General features: G+C 34.1%; 1 protein-coding gene across 1 annotated transcript in view; it reads right to left on the bottom strand.

The window, feature by feature from the left end:
- LOC139517503 (low-density lipoprotein receptor-related protein 4-like) overlaps positions 1 to 12,938 on the bottom strand; it is an 83,084-nt gene extending 70,146 nt beyond the window's left edge. Inside the window, exons 1-2 of the mRNA XM_071308654.1 lie at positions 12,640 to 12,938; positions 10,356 to 10,803 (exon numbers count right to left, since the gene is read on the bottom strand). Coding sequence (XP_071164755.1) covers positions 10,356 to 10,803; positions 12,640 to 12,715 — 524 coding nt within the window. The 5' untranslated portion in view covers positions 12,716 to 12,938. The remainder of the gene's footprint in view (positions 1 to 10,355; positions 10,804 to 12,639) is intronic.
- Positions 12,939 to 13,464: the final 526 nt, after the last annotated feature.

Raw genomic sequence — 13,464 nt, 5'->3', positions numbered from 1 at the left:
TTTTTTATTGAACACTGATCTATGGCCAGGTACTCGCACCAAAAACTAACACGCAAAATGCACACTCTGTAAAAACTTATATATTAGTCTTTTCACAATTCATGATATCGTTAATCCTGGTGGAATCACATTTTAAAGGATGAATGACCAGCGAGTTTGGCATCTTTTATTACAAACTAAAATAGTGCATTTTCTTTAGAAGTAGTACTGTGCTGATCAGTGTCATTTATTCTAATATGAGATGTCGACTAATAGTAGACGGCATGGTATGATTAGTATCGTTGTATGTAATAAAGATCTGTATCTGAAATGTCATAGCGGTTTGTTGTATCTTGCGATAATAGGACACCCGCCATTCCAGGTGACATAGTTTCCTTTTTTGAATGTATGCTGCTGTTTAAAATAACAAAGTCTTTTGAAATTCAATTCTTAAAAAAACTTTACATCATATTGGATCTAAAATTCAATTTGCAAATCTTATTTTTATATTTTCAAAGTTTGTATGTTTTCGCACTGTGCACGCCTTCTGTAGCTTTTCTGCGTGGACATTTTTGGGAACAGCGTGCAATGTTCTATAAACAATGATGCGTATGCATTGACTTTGTTGCTCGTGCATTATGTCTACAACCGAGTTAACTATGTCGCATGGTTAATAATTTAATACAATTTTAACTATATTGCCTGTCAATTTTTGATCAAACAAGTATGAAATAATGTTAATACAATGTATGAATTCCAGATTGAACGCATACTATAAACAGAATACAATGTATTGAATACAGGTCGGCCTCATACTATACACACAATACCATATATTGAATTACTGGTCGGACGCATGCTATACACAAAATACAATGTATTGAATTCCAGATTGAACGCATACTATAAACAGAATACAATGTATTGAATACAGGTCGGCCTCATACTATACACACAATACCATGTATTGAATTACTGGTCGGACGCATGCTATACACAAAATACAATGTATTGAATTCCAGATTGAACGCATACTATAAACAGAATACAAGGTATTGAATTACTGGTCGAACTCATACTATACACAAAATACAATGTATTGAATTACAGGTCGAACTCATACTATACACAAAATACAATGTATTGAATACTCCCTTAGGCAAAGTTGACTTTAGATGAATTTGGCTATTTTATATTTAAGAAATTTTTGTTATATAGCTCTTCAACGGTTTCGGTACTTATACGTCTTCGAATTTCAAATGTTTGGCTTTGAGCGTTCCTGGTGAAGGTAAATCCAGAAAAGCGCTTCAGATGCATGGAGTTATTAAACGTGTTGTTTTCAATATTTTGAACGCATACTATTCACAAAATACAATGTATTGAATTACAGGTAGAACGCATACTATACACAGAATACAATGTATTGAATTACAAGTCGCATGCTATACATAGAATACAATGTACCGAGTTACAGGTCGAAGGCATACTATACACATTATACAATGTATTGAAAAAAGGTCGAACGCATGTATACTATAAACAGCAGCTGTACTGCTAATCAAGAATTTTCATTTCATGGCGTTTTCTCAAACTTTTTCAATGTGTCACTAAAAAATCATAAGGCATAATTGTAGAGGATCTCGGAGTAGCAAGGACCCCAGAGATGCAGTGTGTAGGCCCACCGGCGTGTGGACATGCCCTAGCACTCATCAACCTTGCCCCAGCTATGGGTAAATAGTTGGCCAGATGAGGGTCGTTAACCTTGGTTGGTAACTCATCTATGAGAGTAAACTCTATCTAAACCGGGTAGATCACAACTCGATAGCCATGGTAGGCAACTGATCTATAGGACGGGAACCTAGATGAAAAACCCCTGGTCCTCCTAGGTGGGGGTTAAGCATGAGGCTAATAACCTCATCTTGTAAAAAGACTATTATTACAGAAATCAACACAAGAAATCAAATTACAGCTGGAAACCTTGAGGCGACGAGTTACTTAAATACAAGTAACGATATGAATGCTCAAGGAAAAAGCCTGCAAAGGGAGGCCTTAGGCAGGACTCGTAACCTCATGGATCCAAAGAAAACCACAAAGGTTGGTACCTGGAATGTAAGAACAATGTACCAGGTATCAAAAACGGCGCAAGTCATTAAAGAGATGGACAGATACAACATAGCCATCATGGGAATAAGTGAGTGTAGATGGACAGGATCTGGGAAAACTGTCTCAAGCAACCACACCATCATCTTCTCTGGAAGAGCTGATGACCAACATAAAGAAGGAGTTGGGCTGATCATGAACAAAGAAAGTGCTAAAAGCTTAATAGAATGGGAGCCAATAAATGAATGACTCATAAAAGCTCGCTTCAATTTCACCTATGCAAAGACCACAATAATCCAATGTTACTCACCCACAAATGATGCAGAAGATGAAGTGAAAGATGCTTATTATGAAGCTTTACAAACACAGATAGTCAAAACACCTCAACATGATGTCCTTCTGATAATTGGTGATCAGAATGCCAAGGTTGGTAATGATAACAGCCAACATGAACGATCAATGGGCAGAGAAGGGCTTGGAATCATGAATGAAAATGGAGAAAGACTAGCTGACTTTTGCTCAACAAATGGGCTTGTTATTGGAGGTACCTTGTTCAAACACAAAGGCATACACAAAATAACATGGAACTCGCCAAACAACCGTGACAAAAATCAGATAGACCATGTTATAATAAACGGCAAATGGAGAAGATCACTTCTTGATACAAGATCATATAGGGGAGCTGATGTAAATAGTGACCATCATCTAATAATAGCAAAAGTACGACTCAAATTGAAGAAGGCAGAAAGTATGAAAAGAACATGTAGAAAGATCATAGATACAAAACAACTTTATGATGCAGAAGTTAAAAAGAAATTTTGCATTGAACTTAAGAACAGGTTTAAAGCATTAGAAGATCTCAGTCAGATGGAAGAAATTGATCTAGAAAATAAGTGGGAAAACATCAAACAAGTCTACCAAGAGACCGCTGAAAAAACAATTGGATTTCGTAGAAAGAACGATAAACAATGGCTAACACAAGACACCTGGACAATAATTGATGAGAGACGAAAGATTAAAGAAAAGTCCTTAACACCAAGTCACTTAGACTAAAAGAAAAGCTGCAGAAAGAATACAACCAAAAGGATAAAGAGGTGAAAAGATCAGCAAGAAAGGATAAAAGAAATTTCATCGAGACACGTGCCGAAGAAGCAGAAAAGGCAGCAAAAAAAGGTGATTTAAATACAGTATATAAAATAACCAAGGAACTAAGTGGAAAAGCCAGTCAAGTACCACCTGTTAAAAACAAAAATGGTAAATTGTTAACAACACATGATGAAAAGACCAAACGATGGGTAGAACATTTCAAAAATGTCCTGAACAGGCCAGAACCAACAGTACCTTTTGAAGGCATGCAACAACAATGTGAACTTGATATAAATATCAACTCCCCATCTAAGGAAGAAATAAAAATAGCCATTAAATCCATGAAGACCGGAAAAGCTGCAGGCATAGATGGGATTCAAGCTGAACTTTTAAAGGCCGACATAGTAACTGCAACAGATGTTTTGTACAGTCTATTCAATACTATCTGGGAGAAAAACATCATCCCAAAAGACTGGGCAAAAGGTCTTATAGTGAAGCTTCCCAAAAAAGGTGATCTAGGAAATTGTGACAATTGGAGGGGCATCACCCTACTATCAATTCCTAGTAAGGTTTTCTGTCGCATACTCCTCAATAGGATAGATAAAGAACTAGATAGAATCCTAAGACAAGAACAAGCAGGTTTTAGAAAAGGCAAAGGATGCATAGATCAAATCTTTGCACTGAAAAACATTGTAGAACAGTCAATATAATGGAAAACACCACTCTTTATCAACTTTATTGACTTCAAGAAGGCCTTCGACAGCGTCCATAGAGATACACTCTGGAAAATTTTAAGATCATACGGAGTACCAGACAAGATAGTGACCCTCATTAAATGCTTATACACAAAATTTGAATGTTCTGTCTTATTAGACAACAAAGAGACAGAATGGTTTGCAGTAGACTCCGGGGTAAGACAAGGATGCATCATCTCTCCTATCTTATTCCTAGTTGCAATCGATTGGGTAATGAGAAAAACCACAAGTGACGAGAAAAGAGGAATAACATGGTCTATGTTTACAACACTGGAAGACCTAGATTTTGCAGATGATATTGCCTTATTATCATCTCGGCATGATCATATGCAAGAAAAGACCAACAGACTCAGCCATTTCGCAAGCCAAACCGGACTCCAACTCAACACACAGAAAACAAAGGAAATGAGATTAAACACCTCATCTCAAAGAAAACTAGAGGTTGATGGAAATGAAATTCAAAAAGTTGATAAATTTATTTATTTGGGCACAGTCATCAGCACTAAAGATTCTAAAAACTAAGGAACATCTGGAGATCAAAGCAATACAGCCGAAAAACAAAAATCAAATTATACAATAGCAACGTAAAACCTGTTCTTTTGTATGGAAGTGAATGTTGGAGAGTTACGAAAGCAGATATGAGGGCACTTTCTTCATTTCATCACAGCTGCCTCCGACAAATTTGCAGAATATTTTGGCCTAATACCATCTCGAACACCAACCTACTAAAAATGACAGAGTCGTCATGTATAATCGACGAGATAACACAGAAGCGCTTCCGGTGGCTTGGACATGTTTTGAGAAAGGAAAACTCAAGCATAACAAAAACAGCCCTTAGATGGACACCACAGGGAAAGAGACCAAGAGGACGTCCCAAAACAACATGGCGGAGGACAATAGAGAATGAATTAAAAGACCTAAAGATGACATGGGGAGAGGCAGAAACAATGGCAAAGAACAGGACAGAGTGGCGAGGACTTGTGTTGACCTTATGCTCAGATCGGAGCGAAGAGGATAAGTAAGTAAGTACTTAAAAATCAAGACTTTATTTTTTCTGTTATTCCTTCGCTCACTTGTCAACCAGCAAAACTAAACCTTTTTAGTGGACTGGTTACCTTGGTGAACTAAGCGACACTCCTCTTCGCTGGAAATTGCTTTCTAGATCAGATCTAGAGCACAGGAAAAGGGAGATGTCAAAAATACTATATACTAGTTATTATTTAGATTATGGACTCGCCATGACAAAATGTGAAACAATTCAAAACATATAAATATTACAGAAATTAATATTTTGTTAATTCATATGTGTAAATTGATTTAAAAACTTTAAAATTATTTAACACATTTACATGCCTAAGTGTGTAATACATCTTTAAAGACATGGCTATTGATTCCCGTCGAATGTAATACGCGTACTAAGGAAACAAATGAGAAACGCCCATAGGATCACAAGGTTAATATATACTAATAGATGACAATTTTCGTTTAAAAGCAAAAGAAATCTCATTTCAGGAGTTTTATGCAGCAACCATGTTACATACTGTTATTTGAAGATCCGGATAAACTTTCCTTATTTTTCAAAGAGAAATGTTAACATGATTCAAAAAAACGTATAACTCTTAAACAGGATACAATTTTACTGAAAAAAACGTGCATCTAATGGTCAGACACGGCTCTTCAAAGATAACCCTAAAAAGGCAAGTCTCCAAGATAACCCTAAACAGGCAGGTCTCCAAGATAACCAGAAACAGGCAGGTCTCCAAGATAACCATAAACAGGCAGGTCTCCAAGATAACCATAAACAGGCAGGTCTACAAGATAACCCTAAACAGGCAGGTCTCCAAGATAACCATAAACAGGCAGGTCTCCAAGATAACTCTAAACAGGTAGGTCTCCAAGATAACCAGAAACAGGCAGGTCTCCAAGATAACCATAAACAGGCAGGTCTCCAAGATAACCATAAACAGGCAGGTCTCCAAGATAACCATAAACAGGCAGGTCTCAAAGATAACAATAAACAGGTATGTTCTCCATAGATAACCATAAACAGATAGGTTCTCCAAAGATAACCATGAGCAGGTTATAGTATTTCTCACAGTGCGGGAAGTTGTATTGACTCTTAGGTAATAAGGCTATGTTAGAAAGGTTAGCTCCAGAGAGTTGTTGAAACGGTTCCTCAACAAGCATGGAACAAAAAAAACAACCAATTAAATATACAGACGTAAATATCAATCAGAATAAACATACGTTACGTGATGAGTTGTATCATTGGCAATCATACCACGTCTTCTTTTTTATATTTATCCATACAACTAATTTCTAGAACTTTTGTTTATCAAATCGAATTCAACATTTTTCAGACGTCTTGGGGCATTACCTAGTAATATTTCATCTTTAAATAACCCATGAAAGAAAATTAATTTCGAGAAATACAATATCTTTTTCCCTGATCACCTGCCAAAACTAACTGGGAAACTTAAGAAAAAGAAGATAGAATTATTATGAGCGTCCACGTATACCACAGCTAATTGGACAACCGGAGATCAGGGAAAACGATTTAAGATTAAGATGTCTGTGTCGGAAGAAGTTTCAAATAGCATCCATCTATAATTGTCAGTGTGACAACAATTTTTGGAGAGAAGAACTACACAAGCATTTCTGCAAGCTTTTAGTGAAAGTTTACAGTATTAGAGTACCATATGTGGAAGAACAAGACAGGATATTAGCGTCTACGTAGACCACAGCTAATTGGACAACCGGAGATCAGGGAAAACGATTTAAGATTTAAGATGTCTGTGTCGGAAGAAGTTTCAAATAATGTCCATCTATAATTGTCAGTGTGACAACAATTTTTGGAGAGAAGAACTACACAAGCATTTCTGCAAGCTTTTAGTGAAAGTTTACAGTATTAGAGTACCATATGTGGAAGAACAAGACAGGATATTAGCGTCTACGTAGACCACAGATAATTGGACAACCGGAGATCAGGGAAAACGATTTAAGATTTAAGATGTCTGTGTCGGAAGAAGTTTCAAATAATGTCCATCTATAATTGTCAGTGTGACAACAATTTTTGGAGAGAAGAACTACACTAGCATTTCTGCACGCTTTTAGTGAAAGTTTACAGTATTAGAGTACCATATGTGGAAAAACAAGACAGGATATTAGCGTCTACGTAGACCACAGATAATTGGACAACCGGAGATCAGGGAAAACGATTTAAGATTTAAGATGTCTGTGTCGGAAGAAGTTTCAATTATAACTATTTGTGGTAAACTTCGAACATGTATAGCAATGAATGCACGACACATGCACGTCCAACGTTTTCTGATATGATTGGATGCATTAAAATGATATAAGTTTTCATTACATGGATACCATTTTTTTCGTGTTTTAATTTGTATCAATGTTTTTAAAATTATTGTCGTCTTTATGTACAACCAATATGCGTACAGTAGTGGGCCTGACGAATAGAGCCATAGAATGCTAAAAGAATCATAAACTGGACTAACATCTATCATTAATCAAATTGTTTTCAATGATTTATCAATACCAGCTTAATACATTACCTGATGAATGGACAACAGCAGACATATGTCCACTTTTCAAGAAGGCTGGACATTTGATACTGGTAAACTACTTATAAGTATCCCTAACTTGCAATTTCTACAAGATGCCCGAACATAAAGTATGTTCAAACATAATGAGTCACCTAGATCATTATAATATTATCAATGACAAACAATAAACTTATCGTAAATACCACAGGCAAGAAACATAACTATGTATTGTCATCAATGATTGGGCCAAAAAATATAGATAAAGAACACCAATCAGATATATTTATATAGAAACGTCGCACGCTACTGGTGTTACTTTGGTAAAATCACGGACAAGACACATTCATCTTATTAATTTTTAAACATAAAAATTGATATTATAAAGTGTTGTATATCATTTTAAAGCTTTTAAATCTTCTTTCAGATTATTGCAATTTTGTATATGTAACAGACCATTTCCATTAACTAAAACTCAATAAAACCTTTATTTTGCAATATGATTTCCTTGTCCGCGTTACACTTTTAGTTTTGTGAAATTCTGAATACCGTAAAAAAAAACATATAAATTTTATTACCAAACGATATAAAAGTTTGTCTAGAACAAGCAATTCATAATTGGGCGATGACGTAATGTCGATTTTTTCTCTCTCGAAAAGACGGAAATATATATATAAAAAAAAGGGATCAAGATGATACAAATTATGTGTCCCATGCACGAAAGGTTTCCGTAAATTTTGTTAAATTGTCCCAAAAAAGGGAATTCCAGAGCAATCCCCATGTCGAAAGTAAATAATTCTTATACTAGTATTTTGTACAAAGATAGGTTTAAATTTCGCCTCCTGCAATAATCAGGAATTTTTAAAATAAATTCTTATTATTCGAGTTGAATAGCAATGTCCGACATTTTGTCCCCTTCAAACCAAATTAAACATAGGGTTACTTTTTCTGTTTTTTTCATGATGTTTATTTAATACAGTGCCATTCGCTACATAAAAAAAATTATAATGGATAAAAGTACAAAAAATTATTTCTATTTTGATATTAAATTCCCATAAATTAAATCTAATATACGAGATATCAGATAAAACTAAAATGTCCCCACATACGATTTTGACGTTATTTAATAAAATTATATACTTCTAACGTTCCGTCTAATTGTCATTATTGCGGTTTTCACAGACGATTTGGAATACGGCTATTTTATTTTGTTGCTTAATAAGAAAACTTTAAAATTAATGTTTTATGCTGAAGCTCTACCGATTCATAGAGAAAAAGGGGGGGGGGGGATTTTCTCGCGGAACTGAAGTTTTCCGGACTATAATAGTCGGATCCGCCATAATACAAATTAATAGAAAAAAAAAACCAGCAATAATAATTGTTCCCGCTAATTCCCTTGCATATATTTGTGCAGAACTGACATGCTAGATATGCCGTAGTCCTTTCGTCTTGACAGTCTGGAGTGCAAAGATGAGTGCATTTGCAGTGCATAGTTTATTCATAAAAAAGGCAATCGATTGCCTTTATAATTAAAATGTATATATAAAACAAATGGTTTCAATTCAAGTTATTTTTTTTATTTTTTATTTGTTAATAAAACTAAAGCTCAACATCTTTTATCTAAGAAAAAACAATTGATCCTTTCTTAGGGAAAAAAATCTATCCTTTAAAATTTATTGTAAAAAGCCATCTGAACAACATGCATTCCAAAGTTTTTATTTTGGCTTACGTATTTGAGTGTGTAACGTTAGGTGACACCAGTATCGTGCGACGTTTCATAAGATTTGGAAAAGCCTTCGGCACAGCCTAAATGAACTACTTCAAAGAAAATTGAACAAAACAGTTACGGAACATCAGGTAAAACACTATTTTGGATAGACTCATTTCCATGCTACCACAGGTAAAGAATAAACTCATTATAGAAAGAGTTATGGTAAATTGGACAAAACCAAACTGGTCCATCTTTGATTTGTGATTACCTCAAGGCACAGACCTGGACCGGTGTTGGACAGTAAAACACCCAAACGATCAGTGGTGTAAAATAAAGTATCTTTTTGGTCGTAAAAATATATGTAAAAAAAAAGGAACAGCGAATAATTATTTCTCAGTTATTATGACAAAACACTGCATTAAAATCTACTAATATAAATACGAATAACTTTCAAATTTCAACATTCCTTTGGGGTGTATGAATATAAACACATGTATGTTAAAGACCGTACTTTGACCTATATAATGGTTTACTTTTACAAATTGTGAATTGGATGGAGATTTGTATCACTGGTACTCATACCACATCTTCTTATATATATATATGTGTAAATGCTTTCAATTATAGTAATGCTTAAAACATTATACATAATGAGTGATAACATTTCCAATTGTATAATTATAAAATAACGTTCACGGCTACATGAATGAGACTGAATTTTCAGACAGTATAAAGCGTTCATGATCTTAAGTGCAAAAGTATAATGTAAAATAAATGAACTAACGCAACAATTGGGAGTAGTGTAAGCAAATAAATGATATACAATATGCATGCCCTTATAAGATAATTTAAAATAATAGGCACATCATCTCCTGCCATTCATTCCAATACATTATGCTTTCAAATCTTTTTTCGTTAATTTATGATTTATTCCTCTGTATCCTTTTTCGTAAACATGTGATATACATGTACTATATAAAACATGCCTAATAAAATAAATAACCAAAACGAAAAGCTTTAAATTCTTTCTGTATCGTTTTCTGTTCCCGTTTCCGTTTCGTATTGCGTGATCGCATCTTAACAACACCCAATTTCGCGGAAACTGTCAGAAATAGTTAATAAAACTCGGATTTTGTTTGACACTTCGTCTACTAGATAAATACTTACCCTTTCTTTGGAAAAATGGCTAGTCCGTGAGGCTGATATAATCCAGTCGTGATAATCAGTTTATAGTAAACATCTGTAGAATTTAGTGGAACCATGATAATCCAGTTATATTTGGAATCCGAGAAATACATGTTATCCGAAATCCAGTCTATTACAAGTCCATCTACATATCCGGAGGTTTTTGTAAAGAGTGATCGTGTAGCTGTACTACCATCTAATGTTAGTTCTTGGATCCTTTTGTAACTTTTCTCACTCCAGAATATAGATTTCGTCGTATAATGGAACCCAAGGGCTCGGAACTGCCACCCGTAGTGAGGTGCACTGATATGTCGAACTGTAACATTCCCTGTTTTCACCCAGTCGTTCGGGTCTCCTTCGATGCCAACTATTCGAGATACACCTAAGCTCGTTGGACTCATAGACCATATTAAATTTCTGCCGTGTTTAACTAAAAATATAATAACCAGATAAAAATGATATCTGCAATTTCATTTACTCTTTATTTTTTCAATAAAAAGAAATCAAAACAAGATTAAGTATAAACGACAAGAGTTCTTATTTACTTCACGTTTTTACAATGGCTGCTACATGTATCTTTTTCTATGTAGACTATGTTTATTTAGATAGAAATATTGGCAAAGGAGAAGGGCATTCAGGCCCGTTTTTGACCCAAGATAGAAAAAAAAATGTTTGAAAACTATTCCAAAAGGCACATGATATTGGGAAATGCAAAGATTTAAGGATTATGTACCCTTGTGTCGATTCAATGCTAAACATATGGAAATTTTATAGAAAATCCACAGCCTTTCCCCTTGTACTCTCATATTTGGCAATTCGGCGACTGTTAGATAGAGGATTATTGCATGCAGTTTATTAATATAGTTATTGGGTTAAACAAATATAGATATGGACAAAATCAAGTACACCTTTCAAGGTGCGCTCGAGTTTAGTGACTCAGCACGAGGTTTTTGGAATTTTAAGTTTGCTTATGACTTTTTTTAAACAATAAACGCTAGCATATCATAGAAAAGCAAGTGAGTAATCTATGTTTAAAATTTTATAACAAAAATCTCTGTATTAAAGGCTGTGGATTTTCTATAAAAATCTTGGATTTTTTGCCACAACGTCCTCTTTTTCTATTGAATGCAACAAATCAGTAACACATTATGCTTTGCACGAAGTTTTCCCTTGGTACATGTACAAAATGGCCTATCTCTATTATTCATTATATTTGTTGTTTTGATATTATTGCAGTTTGAAAAGTTCGCAGTTCACTGGCTACAGAAGGGGTCAAAAACCTTAAGATGTATTAATGAAAAACATTTATTTTTATCTGAAGACGTCCGAATTGCGTCTTTATATCATGTATATGTACCGTCTTCATTAAAGCGATGCAAAATGTAGAATTTATGCAGTTTTCCATCGTTATTTCCATTAAGGAAACATCGTGCGCAGCAAACAAACAACAAAATGATTTTTGAGAAGCTTTATTATAACTATTGACATAATAAACACCTTATTGAAATATGATGCGCACATGCGTTTCATATCTAAAATATACATAATATTTGACGAAAAACAAGGAAAATCAAGAAATTTTACTAACATATACAAATCTCTCCATGGTATGTTGCCATGTGAAATTTGTTTTTATTTTTTGAATATCGTGTATCTTAGTACAGATAGAACAAACTTACGATAACTTTTAAATGTGCGAAACATTTGGGCCAACTAAGGGCCTTATTTCCCCTACTCCTTTTGAGAACTTCAAATATTAACAGATGTGAGTTTGATGTGAACAAACTTTATTTCGTTGTTGTATAGTCTGAATCCGTACTGTACTGTTCCGTACTGTACTGTTCAAACTGTTGTACAAATACGACAATAAGAGTTTACGAAAGGAATGACATTTGCTTTATTCGTTATCTTCTGACTAAACTATCTTGATTTACCATATTCTGTATATGATACGCGCCTGTACCAAGCCAGGAGCCTGAAAGTCAATGGTTGTCGATCGCTGTTGTATATCATATTTGTTTTTCGTTTATTGTTTTGTACATGAATCACGCAGTTAGTATTATCGTTTGAATTGTTTTACATTTTGTAATAATTTCTATAATTGTAAAGTGCAACGTCATTTTGATCTCTGTTGGATAGTTGTCTCAGCAGAACTTCTTATTTTTACAATGAGTACCAATAAAAATAACATAACTTTATAATTGTTATGAAGTCATTTTAAGTTGACGCATGCGACATAAATCTACAGAAAACGTATTTCACTTACCTCCTTGTGAAATAAAAATAAATGAGAATATTATTAAAACAAACATAATGACATTCTCCATTTTGTAAACATACATGCTGCCTTTTAGGGTTGATAATTTAATTTGCGAATATAAATAAGTAATTTGGTAGGAAATCTTGTCCTTACGGTACTCAGTATAAAATGATACTACTTCCTGCCGAGCTGGTAATTAGGCTAAGTTCAAGACGTTTCAAGTATTATTTTACGAGTCGTACATTCAAATCTTTAAGTCGACTTACACTGATTTATCCTACAAAAGACCCCGCTCTTGTAACTTCAATGCACTATCCCGGATACAATCAAGGGCTTATTAATTATAACAATTATTGACTTTTAAAAACAAAAACTGGTCATACAATACTTTTATGTGATTATGTAAAAAAAAAAAGATAGATTTTGCTCATACGAATATATCTATCCTACAATTTATATGTGCATGCATGTGTGCATTTATGTACCAGTCTACATGCATATGTATGTATGTGTTGTTTCTCATATTGTCAGATATTTCGATTTATTTGAATATTTCAGGTTTTTAGGAAAACTTAGTATTGACAATTTTAAGGAATACATCTGGCAGCCTACTAACTAACTTTAGTTGTGTTTATGCTGAAAGTTAAACATTGTTATATACACACAAATAGTATATAATTTTCTTCATCATAGTTTGGGTTTTCTCTACTGTTTTTATGAATGGAATTAAAAAAAAAATGTTTTACTTATATACTAGCATTTTATATAAAACAGAGTGTAAATATCATGCAAAGTGGTTGTGTGGCTTTTCGTGTCACTACTTAAGGAAGA

The sequence above is a fragment of the Mytilus edulis genome, chromosome 3 (genome assembly GCF_963676685.1).
Source record: "Mytilus edulis chromosome 3, xbMytEdul2.2, whole genome shotgun sequence".
Classification (NCBI taxonomy): domain Eukaryota; kingdom Metazoa; phylum Mollusca; class Bivalvia; order Mytilida; family Mytilidae; genus Mytilus; species Mytilus edulis.
This window is presented reverse-complemented; position numbering and strand designations above follow the sequence as displayed.